A 14,749-nucleotide genomic window follows, 5' to 3' on the forward strand; every position below is an offset into this window, starting at 1 on the left:
GACTGCTGCTAAAGGAGTAGAGATCACTCGCCGTGGTGTGTACGTGTGGGTGTGTGTGTGTGTGCTCGTCGCGCGTGTGTCCGTGCGTGGTGCCTGTGTGGCGGGCTTTCGCGCCCTGGGATTCGACGTACCTCGATGACGACGATGCCCAATGGTTGACCGTGCATCAAACTGTGCTCCACGGGGACGCTCCACGCGCCGCGGTTGTCATTGTTATTGTCATGCTCGCGAGTACGATTGCGGCACGGTGAACTTGTTACGAGGCCTCGCCGTCGATAGGCTAGAGGCGGCAGCAGCGGCCGCACCACCACCACCACCACCACCACCACCGCCACCAGCACCAGCACCAGCAGCAGCAGCAGCAACGGCGACAGCGGCAGCAGCAGCGGAGCTGCCGACGACGGTGACGGCGGAAGCGGCGTTCTAGTGGCGCGCTGCGGTGATAAAGAGTTCGAGAGCGCGAGTGAGCGAACGGGCGTGTGTGTGCGAGCAAGCGAAGGAGAAGAGGCGCGCGGCCGACGAGTTCCCCGCTGTTGTGCGGTGCCGCTACTACGACGTACGAACGCGTAACAACGCGCGCACGTTGGCCACGATCGGCGATACGCTGCCACCGCTCCGCTGCTCGTGATCGGCAACGGAGATTCGTGAGAGGTTATACGGAGGAAAGATAACAGCCGCCATCGAGGAGCAGCCATGGCCGACCACCTGGTCGACGGCCCGCCGAACAAACGGCCGAAGCTCGGGGATCCCTTCCAGGGACCCTCGGACTCGTCAGGTGAGTCGCGTCTCAAAGCCTCTCTAGTTGTCTTTCTTGTTTTCCGTCATTTTTATTTCTGTTTTTTTTCTTCTCTTATTATTATTATTATTATTATTATTATTATTATTATTATTATTATTATTATTATTATCGTCCCCCGTCTCTCGTACCCTACGTTCTCCACGTTCCTCACGTACTCCTCAGTGCCGCGACTAACCTTACAGAAAGAGAGAAAGAGCGAGAGAGAGAGCGAGCGAGAGAGAGAGAGAGAGCGAGAGAGCGAGAGAGAGAGAGAGAGAGAGAGAGAGAGAGAGAATTGTACGTCGCGGGAGGCGCGCACGTATACGTCCGACGACGCGCCTCTCGCATGGAGCATCGTTCGCGTCTTGTCCGCCGTTTTATTCCTCTTTGTTTTTATTCCTCTCGACGAAACTGCGGCGGCGGCGGCGGCGGCGATGACGGCGGCGGCGAGGGGGCCGCCTTTTGCCGTCTGATCGTGGCCGGTGTTGTGGCGGTACACGGCTGTGCGCCACCGCAAACGCCGCGCGCCATCGCGCCACGAATCGCTGCTGTTAGCCAGTCAGTCAGCCAGCCAGCCAGCCAGCCAGCCAGCCAGCCGCCACTCAGCCATCCAAGCCCGCCGATCTCTCGTTTAACGCGTCTCGGGGGCGCGCGTCGCAACCTCCGAGCAAAATTACGATACGACACGCGACAATCACGCACGACGCGGCGGCTCGCGTTGCTGCTGCTGCTGCTGCTGCACGCATGAACGCGTTCGGCGTGTCGTTTTCCTTCGCCGCGCGCGCGTCCTGCGAGCTCGGCGAGATGATTCGGAGTCGCATCGTCGAGATCATTCGGGGAGTATTCTCTCGCGTGTTCTCCTCCCGTGGAAACGCGCGGCGAGTGAGACGCTCGGTTGTTAACGGTCCGGTCGAGAAAAAGAGTGTAGATGACTTTCGTGAATGGATTCGCCAGTGTGTGTGTGTGTGTGTGTGTGTGTGTGTGTGTGTGTGTGGTGCGTAAGACGTTCGGCTGGTCTCACGTTGTTACCTGCATTTTTATCACGAAAACGGCTCTCGTGCGACAGCACACAACGATAAAGTGTAGTCGAATTTTGCTCGGAGCATCATCTGCGGGATGATGCAAGTGTAAATGTCGCCGCCGTCGAGAGTCATTACATGACTGCCACCCTCTTGTCTTACAGCACGATTATCAATTTCTTCTGGCTCGAATCGATATATGATAAATCGATATATACATATATATATATATATACACACACACGTACAAGTACACACACACACACATTTTATTGTATATTCTTCCAGACATATACTTAGATCTAGATATAGAGCTGTGGTCCTGTAGTGCATGATGGATGCATGACACTTTTAATATCAGAGATTACATTTTGCTGGCATGAACAACGCGCTAATTTTGATCTCTTTACTATTTTTCCTTCCAACACACATCTTAATCATCTCTTAACAAGTTTCCAAAACTTGAGGATAATGCACATGTAATAACGCTACATTATATCGACAATAATTGCGTTTTTTGACTCGGATAATAATACGTAAACTTTCAAAATCGCTTATTGCCAAGTTGCAGAAGTTATAAGTTGTTACACGATGATGATCTGTTTCCGATTTTCTTGTTCGTTCCCCCTTTCGATTGTCACATAACCACATGAGAACAAAGTTATCTATAAGAAGTAGAAATTACTCACTGACAGTTATTGGAAACTGCAACTTGAACTTTCTGCCACTTGGACGCCACAGATCAAAGAAAAAAAAAAATAAATAAATAAGAAACAAAGAACAGCCTAGTCCGTTTTCTTACATTCTGAAATAAAAAAATACAATTATGATATACGTAGTGGGTATGGCGCCTTTAATGATGCACCATGCTTATACGAACTACGGGGGAGGTGGAAGTGGTAACATTCAACAAATACATGGCCAACCGCAGCAGCTACATCTGCAACAGCATCAGATGCAGCAACATTGGAACAACATTACCGTCCGGAAAGGAAGTAAATATCACTATTCAAAATTAAGCATTCAAAATTGTCAAGAACATTAAGTCCAGCACTGTAAAATCCGTTTGTCCGTCCGATCATCTCATAGTACCATACATCTCTTCTTTCGTAAACTCACTTGTTCCAGCCTATGGCTTTCAGTGAAACAAATCAATACGTTTTCCAGTTGCAGTACTTTCTGAGAGAAAGAGAGAGAGAGAGAGAGAGAAAGAAAGAAAGAAAGAAAGAGATGCCTATAGTTTTTTAACTATATTGTCACTATGGTTCCGGTAACTTTAGTCTGTCGTTGACGTTTAGGGAAGAAAGAAAAAGAGAGAAAGAGAGATTGGATTGGTCACGATAATTTATCTTTGAAAGTACGGCACAACATAGAGCAGCAAATATGGATACATTATATTATCTTACTTTGTGACACGGACTGATTTGCTTTACATAGCAATGGAGAAAAATTGGATCGGTATTGCTGAGAAGGTACATAAGACTCAGATGAAATAGCGGTTCCCCTCTTTTTCTAATAAGACACTGTGAGACATTCACATAAATCAGACATAACATAGACATGCGACACACACGCGCAGAGCTCGGCTTGCAGGCGTATGTAAAGGTGAAATTAAAAATGCATTACGCTGTACTGGTCGTGTAAAAAAAAAAAAAGAAAAAAAGAAAAAAAGAAAAGAGAAAAGTTGACGATGCGGCGCAGGTAATAAATAGCCGTGTTAGGTAGGGCTCGATGTGTTTGTATCAATGAAAATTTTTCACAGTTATTTATAACCGAACGTAAATAGAATACAAGAACTGTGCGCGCATAGTGTCTTTTGCATATATGCAAGAGAGAATGTCGGAAATTTTATTTTTCTTTATTTTAGGATGAAGTACACGAAACCGAGATACTTGGTTTTCTCGAACTGTGCGTCAGAAGCATTATTTGCTTGAACGGATATTTTCTAGAGTGACTTATTTCTTCGCATGACTCTCTTCTATGAAAGTTTGCCGTCAGTGGCTTCGCTGCTTGTGTAGTTTAGCACGAATTTAATGTGCCGAAAATTTTCATTCCGCTGTAGAATAAGCTCCTTTACGTTATGCTCATGCAGTGTATGTCTCATGTCTTATTTTTCATGTTTGTTTATATCCACGTGTAGTTTTTAATTTTTTCCTTTTTTTCTAGAATCTCTTCGCGTATGTATTTTCCTACATATATTTATATATATATATATATACATACATATATACATACATACATACCTATGTACACCCTTTTTTTCTCCGTCTCAATGTATGGTCAGTCGTGAATAGATAGACGAATAAGAGTCACTTTTTAATTCTATGTTGACTACATTTTGAAAAGGATATATTGCTGTCTTAGAAGTTCCTTGTAATATAGATGAATAATCATAATCGCTTTTCTGCCTATATGTGTGTCTCTATATACATGCATGTATATACGCATGTGTACATGTTCACATGCAGTTATGTGTATATATACATATACATACATATAATATAAATATATATATATATATATATACATATACATGTACATATACATGTGTATAGGGATACGATATACTTCACGCACATATAATAGCAAACATTTGTATTAAAATATTTGATACTCTAAATAAAATGGCTATAATGGTGACGGTGCTGAGTCTTAACCCTATAAAATTACTAATTATTTCTTGGTATCTATGGTATACATATATCTAATGCCATATTCTTTAAATCTATCGACCGGCTGTCTCCAAAAGTGATATATCCCGAGTATCTATGACGAATTTAATCCGAGCAGTGCATAAAAAGTGCAAGTAATGACATTTCCATGACTAGCGATTGAAAAGAGATTGAATAGAAGACGGAGAAAAACATGAATGTATAGTGCGCGTTACGCGCCTTATATAGATTCCATTCGCATAAATACACTCCAGGATGTACGCTTTTCTGATAGCCAAAGAAAATATTTATTATCGTGATACGCACACAAGTGTGGAGGCGTAACTTTTTTACTTTTGCTCTATTTATCCTCAGATTACATAACAAACACAGATATGTATGATATTGAAAATGATCTTCCTGATGACCTGCTGTCGTCGGGATCTTGGGGCTCTGCGACCGAAAGTACTAAGCCACCGGCGACTGGCCCGGGTCCGGGGCAGCAGAACGGTGCTCTCGACTCAGAACTTAGGCAACATGTACAGCAACAGCAACAGCAGCAACTTTCTCATCATATTATCCAGCAACAAGTAGGTTTTCTTCCTTCGCTTCGACCAGCCAGTCCGGGCGTCCAATTGTATAAATACATTAACTAACACACGACTGTTGAACAGGGCAACAAAAATCTGGTTGCGAACTCGTTAGTAATGACTGCTGGACCGTTGGGCAGCAAAAGTCCAAACATGCAATCGCCGCCGAACGTTTCTGTTTCCAAAGGCGTAGTCGACCCGCAGATGGTCGTCAGTCTTGGGAACTTACCGAGCAGCATAGCCAGTTCATTGGCTAACAATCAAATGTCTATCGCGAATTCGATGGGTGGTCTGCAGTCGTCCATGAGCATGGCCGGTAGTAACCCCGCGATGTCCATGCCGGGAGGCATGAATTCTGGCTTAGTGATGACTAGCACAGCGAGTGGCAACAACAATATGGGAGGAATGGCCGGGGGAGGCTTGATAGTAACCAACAGTTTGAACAAACAACCTCAGAATACAGTACGTCAACTTGTGATGCGCGTAACATTGGTAGCAACTACGCGTCGGTGAAGGTCTAACCATGTTAGGTCTAACTGGCTGATATTTTCAAGGTAACCATGATGGGACCCAATACTCAAGCGATACATCATCCTAGCGGACCTCACGGGGTCACACAGATGCAGAACGGTCCCGGGATGCTGAACACAAGGGCTGTGGCGATGCAACAGCAACAGCAGGCGGCTGCGGCGGCTCACATGGTCGGCCCGACGAGAGGTCAGAGTCCTCACCAACAGGTACATCAAGTTGGTATAGTCGGCCCCGGTCAAGGTGGTCCCAGGATGCAAGCTCCACCTAACATAACAAACATGCCCAACATGGGTCAAATAGGAGCATCCAGTCCCTACGGTTACGGTACGTATCGAAATACATATCCTCCGGTGACGACTAGATAGTGCTTAAGACGATGAAAATAAAATTCACAATACAGGTTCGCCAAATAACGGACCAGGGCCAGGAGTAACTGTATGCGCCAATAATCCCGTAGGTGTTGTCAAACCGCAGCAGAAGGGTGTGGGCACGAACATGACTGCCATGCAGGCCGCCGGTAGATTTACCGGGACTGCCGGTCCCATCGGTACCACCAATATCGTTGGTGGCAGCCAGGAAAGTACTATGACACCACAGGCACAGCCGCCCGCGCCGAGTCCAGCTCAGCCTCAGTCGGGAGCGCCGAGTGGTGGTCAACCGGGTCCTCAACAAGCTACTCAGGGACAAATGACTGCCACTGGTGCTGCTACAGTTGGTCAGTCCGTGATACTGTCGCCTGCTGCTTTTATAATAAATAGATTTTCTGTTCTCTCTCTCTCTCTCTCTCTCTCTCTCTCTCTCTCTACAAAGGATTTCATAAATCTCGTAGGCGCTGCGAAATCAACGCCCGACCCAGAGAAATGTAGACTCATCCAGCAGCAATTGGTTCTCCTTCTGCACGCACACAAGTGTCAGCGACGCGAAAGTCAAGCAAACGGCGAAATAAGGCAGTGCACCTTGCCAGACTGCAAAACGATGAAAAACGTCCTGAACCACATGACGAGTTGCAATTCCGGCAAAAGTTGCACAGTACCACACTGTAGCATGTCCAGACAGATCATAAGTCATTGGAGACATTGCGCACGGACCGATTGCCCGGTCTGTTTGCCGATTAAGCAGGCGAATAAAAACAGGACTAATTCCACCGCAGGTAATCCATAATAAATGTCCTTTGCACGAGAGGAATAACAATTCTCAGTGAATCGACACATCCATACACTAAATACTCGTTTAATTGTGCCTCACAGCTCCCGCAGCTCAACAAAACAGTCAACCAAATCCGAGCCCGTCGGAGATGAGAAGAGCTTACGACGCTCTAGGGATTCAATGTCCAACAACAACACCGGGACTGCTGCCTGGTCAAGGCGTTGGCAGAGGTGTTAGGATGCCAACGCCTGGCATGGCAGGACCACCGGGGACATTGAGTAATGTTAGATTGACGCAACCTCAAACGCAAAGTGAGTCTCATGATGTTTCGTCTTCGCAGAGTCTATCAGATTGCTGTGCTTGTGTTTCGTTCGAGTCAATTGTGATTTATTATAAATATATCGATGGGGATGGATATTTGTGTTTCAGCTGCACCGGGACAGTCCGTAGTTGGTACTGGACAACAAGTAGTTGCTCCAAACGTATCTCTTCCTTTAAATTCTGATCCTAGTACAGTCGGGGTTGCTGGTAATCAAACGGCGCCGACGACTGGACCCACGTCCGCTGCTGCGGCCGCTGCCGCTAACATACAACAGTCGGTCAATATGCAACAGCTATTTGCAGGCTTGAACGAGGCTGGGCAGCCTGGTGTGATAGGGGAAAGCAGATTGGCTAATCTACAACTGCCGGGTGGTCTACAGCCGGGTCAAGTAACGGCGACACCGGTGCAAGGAACGAAAGAGTGGCATCAGTCAGTAACTCCGGACCTCAGGAATCATCTCGTACATAAACTGTTAGTAAAATAGATACGCTCTATATATACGTATGTGATCGTGCATGCCAGTATATCAAGAACTTCAACTTATATATTCTCTCTGCTCCTACTTTCTTCAGGGTTCAAGCAATATTCCCAACTCCCGATCCGCAAGCTATGCTTGACAAACGAATGCACAACTTGGTCGCGTACGCGAGGAAGGTCGAAGGTGATATGTATGAAATGGCCAACTCGAGATCAGAGTACTATCATCTGTTAGCTGAGAAGATTTATAAAATACAAAAGGAACTTGGTAAGTGATGAAAAACTTGACTTGATTGAGACCTGAGTCACTCACTTTACTGGTAAAGTAGTAAAAATACAATTTCCATGTTCCATTCCCGTAAATGTAACACGTTTCTCTGCATAAAACAGAGGAGAAGCGACAGAAGCGAAAGGAACAGCAGCAGCAATTGCAAGCACAACAGCAGCAGCAGCAACCGCAACCGGCGGGTACATCCGGTCCCGGCTTGAGGCCATGCGCTCCTCCTAATGTGGGAGCCGTTCTACCTGCGAAACCAGTCGGTACGGTACCACCTACTGTACGAAGTCACTCACCAGGCATGAGTCAATTGGCAGCGTTACCCGGGATGGCGATCCAACACAATCGGATGCAATTCCCTCAGCAGCAACAGGCGCAACAGCAACCGCAGCAGCCCCAGCAGCCCCAACAAGTCCAAGCTCAACAACAGATACAGCAGCAACAGCAACAACCACAGCAGCAAGGAATCTTGGTTGGTCCCCCGGGTCCTAGTCCAAACGGACAATCGACGTCCAACGCGAATATGGTGCCCAATCCCGGGCTCAGTCCCTTTGGACAGCCTCAGATGTCACAGACTAACTTAACAACCACCACCGCCGCGTCCGCGACAACTAGTCAATTTCCAACGTCTAATGGCACTTCCGGTCTACCCAATAGTTCTCCCATTCAGAATCAGCATCAGTTTCCCGACCTCATGAAAGTTAGATTGGCTCAGGCTCAAGCTCAGGCCGCGCAACAGCAGCAGCAACAACAACAGCAGCAGCAGCAGCAACAGCAAGCGGCTCAACAGCAACAGCAAGCGGCTCAGCAGCAACAGCAACAGCAGCAGCAGCAGCAGCCAACAAGTACTTCGAGTCAGAACACGCCAGCGACGTCGATACCGCAAACACCGTCGCCCTTCAGTAGTATGCAACAGCAGCAGCCACAACAACAGAGCACGTCGCAGCAACCGCAGAGTCAGCAGTTCGCCAACAACCGGCCATTATCAGCTACGCCCAGCGACAATGCTATCGCCACGTCGACGCCGCAGACGATACCTCCTCCTGCCTCTAGCGGGCCGAGTCCGGGGTCCGCGACGACCACCACCAACGGACCTCAGTCCACCACTTCCACGCCGAACACTCCGTTAGTCTCATCACTCATGACTCCGAATCAGACGGTCCCCTCCGCTAACCAAACGCCGCCGCATCCAGGTACGACACCGTCGCCAGCGGGTCTCGCAAGTCTGGGCAAAGGTATGACCTCGCAGGAGAGAGCAGCGTTGAACGCACCGAGAAGCACGTCCATGTCTTCGCAGATGGCTGCCATCACGGCGGCCGTGATGGACAATAATTCGCCTAGTCCACCGATGAACAACAACAAAGGCAAGCTGGACACCATTAAGGAAGAGAAAGATATTAAAATGGAAATCAAACAAGAGGACAGTGCCGAGAACCATCGAATGGATTGCGGTAAGAGCGTAAATAATGAGATCACTATCAAGACCGAGCCGAAAACCGAGCCGATGGAGGAAGACTCGAATGAAACGACGGTGAAAGAAGAGCCTGCCAGCATAAAGGAGGAGAGCATGACTCCCATGTCCGGTCAGGACACGAGTACCACCGACATCAAGCCAATGGTGCCGGAGCCGATACAGCCTAGCGGCACGTCGACCGACAAGAAGAAGTGCTTGTTCAAACCTGACGAGCTACGTCAGGCGTTGATGCCGACCCTCGAGAAGCTGTATCGGCAAGATCCGGAATCCATACCGTTCCGGCAGCCAGTAGATCCTCAAGCCCTGGGTATACCGGACTATCCCACTATCGTGAAGAAGCCCATGGATCTGTCGACCATCAAGAAGAAATTGGACACTGAGAAGTACAGCGATCCGTGGGAGTACGTGGATGACGTCTGGATGATGTTCGACAATGCTTGGCTCTACAACCGCAAGACATCTCGCGTCTACAGATACTGCACCAAGGTAAGGCATCATTGCGATTATTGTTTCTTGAGTGAGGCTTATCACGCATATTGGTGTCTCTTTATAATTGACACGTAGACACATGCGTATATATAATTCATATGTTCTCGTTTGGACACAGCTCTCGGAGGTGTTCGAGCAGGAGATAGATCCTGTCATGCAGGCCCTCGGATACTGCTGCGGTCGGAAATACACGTTCAACCCGCAGGTGCTCTGCTGTTACGGCAAGCAGTTGTGCACGATACCCAGGGATGCCAAGTATTATTCGTACCAGAACAGGTCAGTACATTTCTATCTATAAGAATTGTTTCTATCGCGATACGATATTGGGTGCGTTAACGCTGTCCCATGCGTCCGCGATTGCAGAGACTGGACATCTCTGTTTTTTACAAAAAAACGAATAGAAGAAAGTCGGACTCCGAACTATATACAAGCAGGGAGTTTGTATAATTGTTATTTATACATTTCTTAATTGTTTCTAATGAAGCAGGTGAAATTCCTTAATTTTTTTTTTTTTTAATATTTCCAAATTACATTTATATTTTCTACAATCATAAATAGGTTTTGATTACCAAACGCGAGCGTACAGGCGGTGTTGATGCACTCGATTATATACGAAGAATGTCTAGAGTTTTACATTTAATTCGGCAAATTTGTCGAATACGTGTAAATGTAGTAAGTACCAGTAACGCATATAGTAAAAGACACACCGGTGGTGCATCTCGAAATGTAGCGATAGTAACGATCGAGATTTCAAATAATTGAATTCTACATGCCCGTTAAATTGACCATGGCGTGTTCATTTTGCACGGGACGCTTCTAATTTGGAAGTGTCCTCTCGTCGAATACGCAAAATCAAATTGGCAGGTTAATTAACCTGCTTTTAGCGATACTTGCAAAAGCAGGTCAGTCCCCTGACCTACATCTTTTTCGTAATTTATAAAGATTTCTCGTATACGCACACGCACGTTCTCGCACATTTAGAACTTCTGTATCTCTACTGTTACTCGCGCATATACTGAAGAGATATGTATTGCATCGTGAGAACACGACTACGATCTGAAGGAGTCACCGGGGATCATGAAGTTTGCGAATATAAATATTTTCCAACGATATCTGGACAAATTTAATTTATACATAACTCTTTGGTGCATGTGCGTTACATTAGAATTTAAAAAATAAGATATATATACACACATATTATATATATATATATATATATATATATATATATATATATATACACACACACAAATTGATGTGCGTCTAACGATGGCACTGTTCTCTCTTCTTTGTATGTTATCTTCGCTCTGACCATGGGTTGCGCACGCGCACACAATCCTTGTTTGCCGCTTGCTCTTCGTGTTGCCTGCGCCCTTGCTTCTTTCCGACTCTACTACTGCGAAAAAACGATACTTGGATATTGGACGATCGTAATTGGAAACCTGAAATTTATAAAACGAACGAATAAAAAAAAATCGATAATTACGAAACGTCCGATTCGCAAAACACTAATTGAAAAATGAGAACGATGTCTTCGCATGACCCTTTGGAACGAAACCGAAATCGGATTCGGAACGATTAATTGGCAATACCATTGCATGCATGTATAACTGCGAAAAAATCGAATATATGCATATAAACGAACTTCTCGAAATTGACGCTTGAAACTTGGATGCGTCCGGTGAGACGGATAAAATTGGCCGTCGTTCATCGAACTCTCTCACGCAATATAAAACGCACGCATGGCACTGTGACGAAATGACACGCCGTATACAATGTAATTGGTATAACAGTCTAAAGGCATATGGTCTTATTTCCGACAGATACACCTTCTGTCAGAAATGTTTCAACGACATTCCTGGTGATACAGTGACGTTGGGAGATGATCCGACACAACCTCAAACGTAAGTACACCGCGAGAGTGATCTGATCTCTGCGCAACCTGCCAAATCCGCTGTTGTGCTCGCTTGATCGCTAAAGGCGTCTCTTTTGCAGTGCCATCAAGAAAGAACAGTTCCAGGAGATGAAGAATGATCACTTGGAATTGGAACCTTTTGTTACCTGTACGGACTGCGGTAGGAGAGTACATCAAATATGTGTACTTCATATGGAAACAATCTGGCCATTAGGGTGAGTGGCAGCGCGGCCTTTAAATGTTAAATGTGCATTAAACAATCGTAGGGATTTCGGGAAGTTAAATTTTGTTTTCGCGATTAGCCAGTCCACTCGTTTCTTACTTACGGTGTTGTTAATATTTATATATATATGTGTATATATTTATACGATAAGAAAATTCCAAAGTAAAACTTGCGTTATGTGAAGAAATCGCTTTTCCCCCAACAGATTTACCTGTGATAATTGCTTAAAGAAGAAGGGTCAGAAACGCAAAGAGAATAAGTTTAACGCCAAACGATTGCCCATTACAAAACTCGGCACTTACATCGAGACGCGCGTGAATAACTTCCTTAAGAAGAAAGAAGCCGGTGCCGGGGAGGTCGCGATCAGAGTGGTCGCGTCCAGTGATAAAGTGGTCGAGGTTAAACCTGGCATGCGTAGCAGATTTGTCGAAAACGGTGACATGCCCGGCGAGTTTCCCTATCGCGCCAAGGCGCTGTTCGCATTTGAGGAAGTCGACGGCACGGATGTGTGTTTTTTCGGTATGCACGTGCAAGAATACGGAAGCGAATGCACGCCGCCGAACACTAGACGAGTTTACATCGCGTATTTGGACTCTGTACACTTCTTCCGGCCTAGACAGTTTCGTACAGCTGTGTACCATGAGATTCTCCTCGGATATCTGGACTACGCGAAGCAGCTTGGGTGAGTTACTGTGATTATAACACGTTATGTTACAACAGCAACCGGCAATTGCACGAGAAGTTGCACCAATCGAGTTCAGTGTCTCATCTAATTGTAACATTGATCTAATAATTTGCTGTGATAATAACCTCACCTCACCATTGCGTTAAGGACGTATTTTTTCGAACGCAAAGTGTCCTGTGTATACACAATTTGCAATCGAAAAACATCATTCCAGATACACTATGGCGCACATTTGGGCATGTCCACCTTCCGAAGGGGACGATTATATCTTCCACTGCCATCCCCAAGAACAGAAAATACCAAAGCCTAAAAGATTGCAGGAGTGGTATAAGAAAATGTTGGACAAGGGAATGGTCGAGAGGATCGTGCTCGACTACAAGGTGAGAAGAAAGTGCATTTTGTGCATTCGCATGGATCTAGTCTCTTGTGTTTCCGGTATGTGTCTTAATATCGTATCGGAGTCTAATGAGACTTAAATAAAAGTCTGTGCTAAAGCTAATGTTCTTGTTATGACTTATGACACTGAACATAGGATTTGCAGGCGACACACTTTTTCCGTGGACTTGCTCTTTTATTATTTATTATACGTTGAGCGAGATATTTACATCGAGATATTTCTGTTGTGTAGGACATCTTAAAACAAGCCATGGAGGACAGGCTTTCGTCGGCAGCGGATTTGCCGTACTTCGAGGGTGACTTCTGGCCGAATGTGCTGGAAGAGAGTATTAAAGAACTAGATCAGGAAGAGGAAGAAAAGCGGAAACAAGCTGAAGCGGCGGAAGCCGCCGCTGCGGCGGCGAACGCGGTAAGTTGCGGAAAATAAATTATCTTGTAGCATTCCTTTTCTCTTTTCTTCTTCTATTCGTTTCATCGTTGTGCATACCCGTGCACCTTTCCTTATATCTTGCATATGTGCATGTTTCTTGCGTTTTTTCAGATATTTTCACTGTCCGAGGACTCTGAAACTCCGGACGGTAAGAAGAAGGGTCAAAAGAAGGCAAAGAAATCCAACAAATCCAAGGCGAATCAAAGGAAGAACAGCAAAAAATCGAACACTCCTCAGACTGGCAATGATCTCTCCGCAAAGATCTTTGCGACCATGGAGAAACACAAAGAAGTATTTTTCGTTATCAGGTTGCATAGCGCCCAAAGTGCAGCCAGCTTGGCAGTAAGTTTTTCATCTCCGTCATATCTTACGGAGCGAGCTTAATAAATACTTAACTGCGATTTAAATCTTCAGCCAATCCAAGATCCCGACCCCGTAATTAATTGTGATTTGATGGACGGCCGAGACGCCTTTCTTACTATGGCGAGGGAAAGGCACTACGAGTTCTCATCTCTGAGGAGAGCAAAGTTCAGTTCCATGTCGATGTTGTACGAGTTGCATAATCAAGGTCAAGACAAATTCGTTTATACCTGCAACAACTGTAAGAGTCACGTGGAGACTAGATACCATTGTACAGTTTGCGACGTATGTATCTCTTGTTTGTAACACTATTTTTTCCTCCCCGCTCAAAGTTTACTCACACATTTACTGCAATCACTTATTTGATTGCAGGACTTTGACTTATGCGTTAGTTGTAAAGACAAAGATGGTCATCCGCATCCTATGGAGAAACTCGGTTTTGACTTGGATGACGGTTCATCGCCGGCCGATGCCAAACAGACAAACCCACAGGTGACTTATCGATTGCCTTTACGGTTATTCCATTATAAAGCAAAGGATCCTGATGCTCACACGTCGTTTTTGTTTTGCATTTTTTCACTGTACAGGAAGCTCGGAAACTGTCGATACAGAGGTGCATTCAGTCATTGGTGCATGGTTGCCAGTGCAGAGACGCTAATTGCCGTCTGCCAAGCTGCCAGAGGATGAAGAGAGTAGTGATGCACACGAAGAATTGCAAGAGGAAGACGAACGGTGGATGCCCGATATGCAAGCAATTGATAGCGCTCTGCTGTTACCACGCGAAACACTGCCAAGAGACTAAGTGTCTTGTTCCGTTCTGCTCCAACATCAAACACAAGATTAAGCAGCAACAGCTCCAGCAACGGTTACAACAGGCGCAATTACTCAGGTCGGTAGAAAGAGAGGTCGTCGTGTCGAGTTTGCAGCCGTAGGAGCAGTAGTAGGACATTGTGCTAAATGTCGCCTCATCTCTGTGTTTGCAGGAG

At 46.0% G+C, this 14,749-nt stretch overlaps 1 protein-coding gene across 6 annotated transcripts in view; it reads left to right on the forward strand.

Moving 5' to 3' along the window:
• Nucleotides 1-33: 33 nt before the first annotated feature.
• Nucleotides 34-14,749, forward strand: part of LOC105187319 (CREB-binding protein) — a 17,622-nt gene continuing 2,906 nt past the window's right edge. For 3 of the 6 annotated variants that reach the window (XM_011148054.3, XM_025300646.1, XM_025300643.1), the window contains exons 1-22: nucleotides 34-775; nucleotides 2,637-2,792; nucleotides 4,824-5,038; nucleotides 5,123-5,500; nucleotides 5,593-5,893; nucleotides 5,970-6,284; nucleotides 6,399-6,719; nucleotides 6,817-7,026; nucleotides 7,145-7,508; nucleotides 7,610-7,782; nucleotides 7,905-9,751; nucleotides 9,873-10,030; nucleotides 11,548-11,658; nucleotides 11,750-11,884; nucleotides 12,098-12,574; nucleotides 12,792-12,957; nucleotides 13,206-13,382; nucleotides 13,515-13,745; nucleotides 13,818-14,048; nucleotides 14,136-14,255; nucleotides 14,351-14,652; nucleotides 14,747-14,749. The exon at nucleotides 14,747-14,749 is cut by the window's right edge and continues 411 nt beyond it. In XM_011148054.3, coding sequence (XP_011146356.2) covers nucleotides 694-775; nucleotides 2,637-2,792; nucleotides 4,824-5,038; nucleotides 5,123-5,500; nucleotides 5,593-5,893; nucleotides 5,970-6,284; nucleotides 6,399-6,719; nucleotides 6,817-7,026; nucleotides 7,145-7,508; nucleotides 7,610-7,782; nucleotides 7,905-9,751; nucleotides 9,873-10,030; nucleotides 11,548-11,658; nucleotides 11,750-11,884; nucleotides 12,098-12,574; nucleotides 12,792-12,957; nucleotides 13,206-13,382; nucleotides 13,515-13,745; nucleotides 13,818-14,048; nucleotides 14,136-14,255; nucleotides 14,351-14,652; nucleotides 14,747-14,749 — 6,473 coding nt within the window. In that variant the 5' untranslated portion in view covers nucleotides 34-693. The remainder of the gene's footprint in view (nucleotides 776-2,636; nucleotides 2,793-4,823; nucleotides 5,039-5,122; nucleotides 5,501-5,592; nucleotides 5,894-5,969; nucleotides 6,285-6,398; nucleotides 6,720-6,816; nucleotides 7,027-7,144; nucleotides 7,509-7,609; nucleotides 7,783-7,904; nucleotides 9,752-9,872; nucleotides 10,031-11,547; nucleotides 11,659-11,749; nucleotides 11,885-12,097; nucleotides 12,575-12,791; nucleotides 12,958-13,205; nucleotides 13,383-13,514; nucleotides 13,746-13,817; nucleotides 14,049-14,135; nucleotides 14,256-14,350; nucleotides 14,653-14,746) is intronic. The other 3 variants (XM_011148056.3, XM_025300644.1, XM_025300645.1) reach the window with 3 other exon arrangements.

This window comes from Harpegnathos saltator, unplaced genomic scaffold, assembly GCF_003227715.2.
Source record: "Harpegnathos saltator strain DR-91 unplaced genomic scaffold, Hsal_v8.6 scaffold38, whole genome shotgun sequence".
Lineage (NCBI taxonomy): Eukaryota > Metazoa > Arthropoda > Insecta > Hymenoptera > Formicidae > Harpegnathos > Harpegnathos saltator.